This window comes from Eulemur rufifrons, chromosome 1 (genome assembly GCF_041146395.1).
Source record: "Eulemur rufifrons isolate Redbay chromosome 1, OSU_ERuf_1, whole genome shotgun sequence".
NCBI lineage: Eukaryota > Metazoa > Chordata > Mammalia > Primates > Lemuridae > Eulemur > Eulemur rufifrons.
Window position 1 is genome coordinate 98,402,244 of NC_090983.1, and position 11,054 is coordinate 98,413,297.

At 41.6% G+C, this 11,054-nt stretch overlaps 1 protein-coding gene across 2 annotated transcripts in view; it reads left to right on the plus strand.

The window, feature by feature from the left end:
• Positions 1-10,679, plus strand: part of CNTNAP5 (contactin associated protein family member 5) — a 770,280-nt gene extending 759,601 nt beyond the window's left edge. For both annotated transcript variants that reach the window (XM_069473762.1, XM_069473772.1), the window contains exons 22-24: positions 2,532-2,750; positions 7,876-7,947; positions 10,483-10,679. In XM_069473762.1, the coding sequence (XP_069329863.1) occupies positions 2,532-2,750; positions 7,876-7,947; positions 10,483-10,679 (488 nt within the window). The remainder of the gene's footprint in view (positions 1-2,531; positions 2,751-7,875; positions 7,948-10,482) is intronic.
• Positions 10,680-11,054: the final 375 nt, after the last annotated feature.

Genomic DNA, 11,054 nt, shown 5'->3' on the forward strand with positions numbered 1-11,054 from the left:
CCTTCTCTTGTCTTCTGCTTTTTCCTCTAAATACTTCTGATCTCTAGCTCTGCCCCTTGCTAACTACCAATCAGTAGCTGATGTGTATTGGGAACTGTAGCTGGGCACATGGAATTCTTGTGCCACCGGCAAATGGCATCCAGTCCATCAAAGCTTTTTGACCTGGAAGACTGTTGCACAATGTGTGAGAAGCCTCACATGGGACACACTCTTTTAAAGCTCATGATAACAAATAAATGTATGTGATCTTTTCATGAGTAGGTAACAAATATGAACCATCAATCACTGTAGGATATTTATTTGAATATTTGGAAGACCGAAGTTTCCTTGCATACCTCAGTGCTCTCTTATATTTGAGGAAGCATGACACTTCACATCTTCATTGAATTTTCATTGTCATTACCTGGAAAGTTCTCACAGGATCGCAGACATGGACTTGTAGACCCACAAAGATATCCACATCCTAATCCCCAGAACACATGGATTTGTTAGGGTGTGTGTCAGAGAGGAATCAGGTTGCAAATGGCATTAACGTTGCCATCAGCTGCATTTACAATAGAGACATTACCTTACCGTGGATGATCAGGATGAACGCAATATAATCACAAGGGTCCTTCAGAGTGAAAGAAGGAGGCAGAAGGAGAGAATTCTAGGTCGAAGTGACTAGGGAAAAGAGAAATGAAACATTGCTTGCCTTGAAGATGGAGAAGAGGGCTGTAAACTAGAATGTGGGTGGCTTTGAGGAGCTAGAAAAGGCAGAGAAATGCAGTATCCTAGAGCCTCTAGAAGTTCCGCCTTGTTGACACCTAGGCTTTTAGCCCCATTGGAGCTGTGTCAGGCTTCTAATCTACAGAACTGCAAGATAACACATTTGGGTTTTAAGCTGCTTGATTTAAGCTGTTTGGTTTGTGGTAATTTCTCATAGCAGCCACATGATATTAATATACATGGTTTCTGTCTTTCTGTCTTTCTTTCTTTTTATTTCTTTTTTGAGACAGAGTCTCGCTCTGTCTCCTGGACTAGAGTGCAGCCTTGTCAGCCTAGCTCGCTCTAACCTCAAGCTCCTGGGCTGAAGCATTCCTCCTACTTCAGCCTCCCAAGTAGCTGGGACTTCCAGTGTGTACCACCATGGCCAGCTAATGTTTTTCTATTTTTAGTAGAGACAGGGTCTTGCTCTTGCTCAGGCTGGTCTTGACCTCCTGCCCTCAAACGATCCTCCCGCCTCAGCCTCCCAGAGTGCTAGGATTAGAGAAGTGAGCCATGGCACCTGCCCTGGTTTCTTTCTTCATTATGGTAAGAAGAGAGGGATAATAAATTAGTTAAGTTTTTCTTCATAATAATTACTGAAAGACAGAGGAGTAAGTGGCATTAAATGACTTGGAGTATAAAAACATGTCAAAATAAACTTAGCTTTTGAATAAAAAAAAATTGGTTAAGTTTATTGGGAACAGTAAAATGAGGCCAAAATTATTAATAGCAAAGGGCTTATTAAGGTAGGTTAATTTCTCATTTCCTTCCACATCCTCATCACATCTTCTCGTTAGTGCTGCCAACATAATGCATGCTTACAGATCAATAGAGACATTCTTCGACAATTTATGAATTGCCTAAGTATATAATTTATACTGGTAGATGGGAAAGTCCCTGCTCCCTTCCAGAAAATAAACAAATTATCATAATAAAATAACCATCGGAGCCATCTAGGTATGTTAAAACTATTACACCTTAAAATACGGCTCATTATGCATTGCAGTTTTACAGAATTGCATCACAGCAATTTGTTCCAATGCCCCCTTTTAGGAGAAAGAAATAGGATTCTAAGTAATCTCACCACAAATCTTGAAGAAAATGAGACATTTGATCTTGCTATGAATCTCAAGTGATTGCATTTTCATCTTTTATAAAGATTCCAAGATGCTTTGGGAAGTTTAAAACTGTCATAAAACACCCATGCTCACCCGTCAGTTCCATGAGCAGGACCGAGCAGGTAGAAATCTCGAATAGAAGGTCAGTCTATACAGGTGACCTGAAACAATAAACATGATACATCTCTGGAGGACAACTTTGACTTCTAATTTCTCTGTCTGACTCTTCTTTTTTTTTTTTCCTGGTACATTTCTGAGTAAAATGCTGTAATGAGCATCGTAGTCTGCTCGCACTGATCACCACCTTCCATAGATAAATGGTGACGGCGATAATGACACAAATTCTATAAAACATCTAGAGTACAGAACAGATTTATTATCTTTGTTACAGTTCATAAAATACATGAATGAAAATTTAGAAGTTTGGAACATTTTTATTTCAAAGCAGAGCTGGCCCAAGCAGTTTTCTATGACATGTGGTTGATATATTGATGCTTGTAGAGAGGGTGGAGTTGGGGAGAGGAGGTGAAGAGAGATGGGGGAGGGTTCTCTCTAGTTAAAGAATAACAAGATAATTTCTGTAATTTTAGACATTACTCAAAGAGGACATACAGCATAGTTTGGAAAAAAAAAAAAAAAGACTTCTGATTGTCTTTTACATTGCAGAGAACCATAGATTGGATCCTGAAGTTGCTAAGGCAAACAGCCTGGGTTTTGTTGGATGCATGTCTTCAGTGCAGTACAACCACGTGGCACCACTGAAGGCAGCTCTGCGCCACGCCACCGCCGCGCCTGTGACTGTCCAGGGGACCTTGACGGAGTCCAGCTGCAGCTCCACGGTGGACTCAGATGTGAATGCGGTGACCACTGTGCATTCGTCATCAGGTACATTCAGGAGAATGTCCAGGGGAGCTCAGCTCACTAGCTCTACTTTCAGTGTCTTCGAGAAGCTTCCAGGTTAAAGGTCTGGCTATTATGACTCAATTCCTTGCCTCATGTAATTACAGGTGGTTAAAAACTGTCACTGATTTCTTACGGGTGTTTTTTAATATATTTAATACAATTCTACTTTTAATATGGTGAGTACTTAGAATCATATGCATAGTTGCATATATTATATGTTGTACACATATATAATAGTGCACAGTGTGTGTGGCGTGTGTGAGTATATAGTTACTACTGCTTAAGTGGCTACTGCTACAAGGACGGAAGTGTTTAGGGAACAAGGAGGCAGCGAGCTGGTCCCGAACTAATACATTTTATATGATTAAAATAAATCAAGCTTACTTTTTCCAGCTTTATTGAAGAATAATTGAAAAATAAAAATTATATATATTCAAGGTATACAATGTGATGATTTGATAAATATATGAAATTGTGGAATTATTACCACAATTAAATTAATCAACACATCTATTATCACACATAGTTACCCTTTGTGTGTGTGTTTCTGGTGAGGGCACTTGAGATTTACTCTCTTAGCAAATTTCAGATAAACAACTGTGGTCATTATGCTATGCGTTAGATCACCAAAATGTAATCATCTTCTAAGTAAGTTTGTACCTTTACCCAACATCTCCCCATTTCCCCCCCCCTGTAGCCCCGGGAAACTGCTGTTCTACTCTCTGCTTCTATGAGTTTGACTTTTTTTGATTCCACATATAAGTGAGATCATATAGTATTATCTTTCTGTGCCTGGTTTATTTCATTTGATGCAATGAAATAAGGTTTATTCCTGTTGTCACAAGTGGTATGATTTCCTTGTATTACATAATGCTGAACAATATTCCATTGTTTTTATATATATGAATATATAAGTAAAGATTGTGATATATATCTACGAAACAATGGAATATTATTCAGTATATATATAAAAATGCTAGATATATTCAGCATATTTATATACATATCACAATATATTTATCTATTCATCCATGGACAGACATTTAGGTTATTTCCATCTCTTGGCTACTGTGAATAATGCTACAATGAACACGTGAGTACAAATGGCTATAGGCATCACACTCCCTGATTTCAAACTATATTGCAAAGCTATAGTAATCAGAAGAGCATGATACTGGCATACAAATAGACACAATGGAACTGAATAGAGATCTCAGAAATATACCCAGCATATATGTTCAACTAATTTTTGGCAAGGGTTTCAATACTACATAATGGGGAAAATATTGCCTATTCCATAGATCATGCTAGGAAAACTGGATATCCACTTGCAAAAGAATAAAATTGAGTCTTTGCCTTATACCATAAAAATTAACTTGAAAAAAATTTAGCCTCAAATGTGAGACCTGAAACTGTAAAATCCTGGAAGGAAACATAGGGAAAAAGCCCCTTGGCATTGGTCTTGACAATAATCTTTTTGAATATAACACCAAAAGTATAGGCAGCAAAAGAAGAAAAGATGGAACTATAACAAACTAAGAAGTTTCTGCATAGCAAAGGAAACAATCAATAAAATGAAAAGGCAGCCTACAGAATGGAAAATATTTCCAAATCATATGTCTGATGAAGGATTAATATCCAAAACATATAAAGAATTCATACAACTCAATACCAAAAAAAGAAAAAGAAATTAAAAAAATAGGCAAAGGACCTGAATAGACATTTTTCAAAAAAGGCATACAGATGGCCAACAGGTATGTGAAAAGATGCTTGTTATCATCACTAATCATTATAGAAATGAGAACCAAAACCACAAGATTACCTTGTACCCTTTAGGATGGCTATTATCAAAAAGACAAGAGGGTAAGAAGTGTTGGAGAGGATGTACAGAAAAGGAAACTCATGAATGCTCTTGGGGGGGCCGTAAACTGGTACAGTCATTACAGAAAACAGTATGGAGGTTTCTCAAAAAAATTAAAACTAGAATACTACTCTGGGTATGTAACCAAAAAAGATTAAATCAGCCTTTTATAAAAATAGGAAAAAAATTTAAATTTCCTATTTTAGGAAAAATTTTTAAATTTCCTATTAAATTTCTAGCACCATATCCATATATCTTCTCTTGCTTTACCACTCCCTAAAGTAACTTTTTTGTCTTTTCTTAGTCATCATCATTTTGGAAATCTTGAAATGTGTCTGGGGTTTGTTTTAATCGGGTATAAGGTGATGGACACGGAGATGACAGCCTCTGAGAGGAAAGTTTATACTTACAGTTCCCAAAACCACACGGGGAAACAGGGGGTGCGGCAGGAGGCAGAAGGAATGAGGGAGAGTACGGCTCAGAGACTTTGTTGTGGTTTCCATGGGAAGGAATGGGTGAGGCGGGGTGGGTTTCAATAACTACTAGACAGTTAGAATTAATAAACTGCACGTAATGTATATTAACATATCATCAGCAAAATATGCTGGGAATGGAGAAATCTGGGCTAAAATCACAGGTACGTTGGTTTATAAACATGAACTAAGGGAGAAACCGATGTAAGTTGGAGTAAGAAAAAAGGCTGTGATCTAAACCCAGATGGCTGGTTAAGATTCAAAGACAATCATGCTACACATAAAGACGTTTTGGTCAATGAAGGGCCTAGTGAAGTTGTAGCCACCCTAACGCCTTAGCCCAACACATGATGCACCTGTTGTGGCGATGCTGGGTAAACAAGCCTGTCCCTCAAGAGGAGCCTCAGGCGGGCCCTTTAGGAGGTTCCAGAAGGAGACATTGTTCTCACAGGGGATGTCAGCTCCATGCCTGCTATTGCCCCTGAAGACCTTCCAGTGGGAGAAGATGTGGAGGTGGAAGACAGTGCTATTGATGATCCTGACCCTGTGTAGGCCAAGGTTAATGTGTGTGTGTCTTAGTTTTCAAAAAAAAAAAAAAAAAATTAAAGTAAAAAATAATACGATATTTTAAAAACAGGAAAGAAGCTTATGGAATAAGGCTATAAAGAAAGAAAATATTTTTATACAGCTGCACAATGCATTTGTGTTTTAAGCTAAGTGTTATTACAAAAAAGTCAAACTGTTTAAAAGAAATTAAAAGTTTATTAGTAAAAAAGTGACAGTAAACTGAGGTTAATTTATTACTGAAGAAAGAAGTGTTGAAGTAAATTTAGTGTAGCCCGTGTGTACAGTGTGTGTGAAATCTGCAATAGTGCATGGTAACGTACGAGGCCTTCACGTTCACTCGCCACCCACTGACTCGCCCAGAGCCCAGAGCAACCCCCAGCCCTGCAAACCCTGTTCACAGTAAGTGCGCTATACAAGTGTACCGTTATCTTTTATGCCACATTTGTATTGTACCTTTTCTATGTTTAGATGCACAAATACCACTGTGTTACAACTGCCTACAGCATTCGGTGCAGTAGCATGCTATATAGGTCCCCTAAGAACGCATTTCTCGGAACATATTCTCATCATTAAGTGATGCGTGACTGTATTTGTAAAGATGCAGGAGGCATTCCAGGAAGGTGGGTGAGCACAGGGATATACAAAAATAACAAGCTTTGGAGGACAGTAGGATATAGAGTATCCAACCACTAAATAGTTTTAGTTCCCTCCGTCCCTTCCTGTCTGCTTCCCTTCCTTTCCCCGCCTTCTGCCTGCCCACGACCTTACCCCTCCCCCTCTCTCCTTCCGTTCCCTCCTCTTCTGACCCTCACTTTCCACCTGCACTTTGCCTGCCCACCCTCCCTCTGTCTCTGACATGTACCTTCATCACCATCACCCCATTGTCACCCATCGGTAACATGTCTACCTGTCTATGTTTGTGTTTTCATGTGTGTGTGCATGTAGGCTATCTAAGCATACGAAGATGACTAATAGGATTATCAAGTTCCAACAGCAAGTCCTTTCCACAGCCCTCCCCTGTCAATGCCACCGTCCAGAACACCTGCCCCAAACCAGCCCCTCTTCCCCTGCAGTGCTCTTCCTGCTTGACCCCATCAGACTCTCTTTTGTGCTAATTTTTTCTGGCTCCAGATTCATGATTTTAGAAAAAGACTCTCTGTATACACCACAAACAGCATAACCCACCACCCTCTGTTCACTCAATCATAGGAGACATGCTTGCCAAACGTCTCTCGTGTGTACCTGCAGAGCAGTGTGGCAGTGCTGTGGGACATGAGGTGTAAGTTCTGGGCTTTTCCATCAGAAGATTGATGTGCCACTAGTGAGACTAGGATTCACACACTCACACATGTGTGTATGTGTATGTAATTAATAATGAGCAAAATTATAAGAAAAAGCAAGATTTATTGAGCACTCACATTGTGTCAGGCACTGTGCATGCATGTTATTAATATCTTGAGCGACTCTTCAGAACCTTATAAAGTAGAGACTAGTATTTTTGCCAGTTTGCAGATGAGAACATTTAAATGACACATGACAACCCTATTGATGACACAAAGTAGTGCACTATCAATTGCCAAATAATTTGTTAATTATGAGCAAAGATGGGATTGAATTCTGCTGTGGCCTGTGCATCACCCACCCCGGTGCTTTGCCAGCAGCCTGCCCTGAGGCCCTGTGTGCTGTTAAACTGGACACAGTTTCTCATACCGTATTGGAAGTGCAGGTACTGCACAATGCCTCTCTTATCAGTGCGCTTGCTCCAGAGGCTGTAATTCTCCGGGGCTTTTGTTCTTCCCTGGCAATAACCTTGAATCCTCTTGCAGCTCAAGAAAACTGTCAAGCAGAGAGGCATGTGTGCTGGGGGTCACAGACCCTTGTCACGCATGGGAACTGCCCAGAGAAGCAACTGGAGACCACAGGGGAAGGCTGAGGGTACGTGGGCAGGATACTTCATCATCTGGTTCAAGCCCTTTCCCTGCAACTTACTTGCAAACTAACAGGGTCATGAACTGTGGGGTACGAGCTGTGTACTTCAGATGTTCTTTGCTTGCGTGCGTTTATTTGGGTTTCTTGCAACTCTCCAACTCACAAACATTTGAGAGCACCCGGTGTAATCCACAGCTGTGTCATTTCGTCTCCACTCTGTAGACCTCCTGCCAGTGCCTTGAGTGAGGAGTGAAGCCTCATGTTTTACTCCTTTCAGATCCCTTCGGGAAGACGGACGAACGGGAACCACTCACCAATGCAGTTCGAAGTGATTCTGCGGTCATTGGAGGTAAAACATTCACTGTTGCAGAAAACAAAAAGACATAAATGATCTTACACTTCGGAGAAAGCTGTCTGAAGCCCTCCTTAATTAGGGCCCTCCAGCACCCAGAACCCCGCATTATCTGCCAGACTGAGAGCGGTTCATGAACAGTCACATGCGCCGAATGATCAAAGGCACCCTCTCCCCTGGCACCAGCAGCTCCGCAGGTTCCTCCCAGCTCTGGTGCACCAGGCAGCTGAGCGCTAAGTCGACAGCTGGAGCGTTTACTTACAGACAGCAGCCAGCATCCTGTTCATCTCATCCAGTTGTCACTTTTTCTAAAGCACAAACAAAGCAGACCAATAAAACTGCACATGGGAAAGGAGCCACGTTGGGGCAGACAGATGGGGGAAGCCGCCATCCTGTGGGGTTTTCTCCACCAAGTGATCTGGGTTGGATCTTATGAGCAGGGTGAAGCCCACAGGACCGTAGCTTCAAATCCCGCGGTACATGTGGTCACAGATTCAGACCCTGTCTGCTCAACTGTGCACTCCTCTCCCCACCCTCCCCCCTGCTCTGCTGTTCTCCCAGCGCCTGCTGGCCTCCCCCCTCTCTATTCTGCCTCAGCTTGGCTGCTGCCGGCTGAAGCTTGATTTTTCCTTCAGGATCTTGCCACCCAGAATGACTCCCAGACTTTGCTTAATGTAAGATGCCTGTGAGAGACTAAATCCACTTCCACCCGAGAACCATAACCCTAGCAGGTGCCCCCATCCCTGCCTTCTGGCAGCCTAGACGAGCTGATCCATGCCAGGTGGAGTTCTCCTTTTAAAAGTCAACAGTATCTATTCATTTCACTTCTATTTCATGAACCCAGCGACAAGTCGGGCCCTGTGCTAAGTTGGGGGATATGGAAACGGATGGGGGAGGGGCTGGGTGAACAGGCAGCAATATAACCAATGGCGCCTGTTCACATGGCCGTGGGAGCATAGAGGTGCACCCTTGCAGTAAGACTGTAAGGAAGGAACACCACAGCCTCTCCTGAAGGAAGTTCTTACAACATTTGACCTGAATTTCTGCTCTAGAGAAGAAAGTGCAAACTGATTTCTGTTTGGCTTTGAGAAAAGTAGGAAACAATTTTGTCCCTGTTTTTCTTTCTGTAATTTCCCATTTGACAAGTGGAAAAAAGACTTACTGCTGTGACTGCTGCCTCTTCCCCATACATTTATATATTCTGTGAGTCTCTTGGAAAGTCATTCCATCCACAGGAAGATCCCTGGAGGCTTGTAGAGCCCCCAACGCTGACTATCCCGTGCATCGAAGGGGTGGAAGCCAGCTACCTATTTCCTCTCTCTCTGCTACCACCCACTCCTCCAAGGCACTCCCTGCCACCCGTTTATCCACCCGTGTGCTGAGGCGATTTTACTCTGCCTTGCACTAAAGTAGTGGGAGAAAATTCCACAAAATGATTTAGGAATAGGAAAAAAAAAAAAAAAAAAAAAAGTAAGAAATCTTAACCATGACCCTAGCTCAAAAAATTAGTGGAAGACACACAATGAATATATATAACTCTCAAATATCCATGCTTATGCAAATCATAATATAGGGTGTCCAAAACTAGCTTTCTAAAATGGACATTTTTTCTCAATATTTACTATCCTTAGAAAGAAAAACAAACAGTAGAAGATTAGAAATAAAATAATCTTTGATTAATATAAATATTTTCAAATATTTTAATGCTGAGAAACCTACATTTGTGTACAGACACATGCTCTTACTTCTACATTTTCACCGTCTTCTTGCAGAGATTGTCTTTCATGGGCCCAGAACCTTCCTGGCGAAGGTAGAGGTGAGACCTTAGGGTCAGTGAAGACAACTTGCAAGATAGATCCAGTCACATAAGATACAATCAAATAAGGGGAAATCCGACAGGACCAGGCATTTTAGTCTACTGAGTTTCTGGAGGGCAGAGGTGTTTATCCACCGAGGAGCCTTTGTCTAGCAGAGTAAGGAGCAGCGTAAGGGTGCCCTAAATGTTTGGTAATCATTTCATTATTAATGATATCTTTTAGCAAAACAATCATATAACATAAAGCAAATTTACATCAGGAGAGGACGTATTGGGATGTGAAATATTTAAGTACTGGTTTTTCTTAGGATGCTAAAGTAATTCTAAAATATTTAGTTGCAGGGTGAAAAAGAAATGTGCTAATTACAAACGATTCTGACACATTCTTTACAGCAGATCTTGAAAAATTTATTAAAAAATCCTTTGCTAATTCAACTCCATATTTATAAGATGGCATTCTTAGTCCATTAAACAAAACCTTCTCTGATTTAGACTGGCATTCTCCCCGGCTAGTCCGAAAGAAGGAGATTTTAACAGTAATTAAGGACTGAGGGCATTTCGGCAGGTGTTTATTTCTGGGCATATGGCAGAGCTTTGTTTGTGTGTTTGTTTTGTTTGGTTCTTAAAAGTGCCTCCTTTGTGTAGTCTGACTCTGCTTCCTGAGCAGGTGATCTGTGATGATTTAAGAAATCTTTTTCCTTCCTCCGCCACCCCAGGGGTAATAGCAGTGGTGATTTTCATCATCTTCTGTGTCGTCGGCATCATGACCCGGCTCCTGTACCAGCACAAGCAGTCACAGCGTACAAACCAGATGAAGGAGAAGGAGTACCCAGAAAATTTGGACAGTTCCTTCAGAAACGATATTGACTTGCAAAACACAGTGAGCGAGTGCAAACGGGAATATTTCATCTGAAAAACTGCAGGGTCCCTAACACTCATTTTCTTCTCCTTCTCTTCTCTCTTCTGTCTTTTCATTTTGGTCATGCTCTTCCTCTTACGTGTTTGCCATTTCTTTTCTGGAACGTACCTGCATCCACCACAGCATCGATGCCCTTGACCCAGCCCAGGAGAACGGGCCGCTGTGGCCACTGCCTTCTGCTCTAACAAACCTGTCGTGGTGACAGTGGCTGCTCAAGAGACTGGCGTTACTGTTCGAGACAAGGAAGAGACACGTGTGCACTCCCGCATGTTCAGTTCTGTCTTTCTAGTTTCTGAAACGCACTGTTGGGTTTTGTAGCATTCAGGGTTGCAGGCCTACTGTGAATCCGAGCTCTGTGCCCTAGGCATG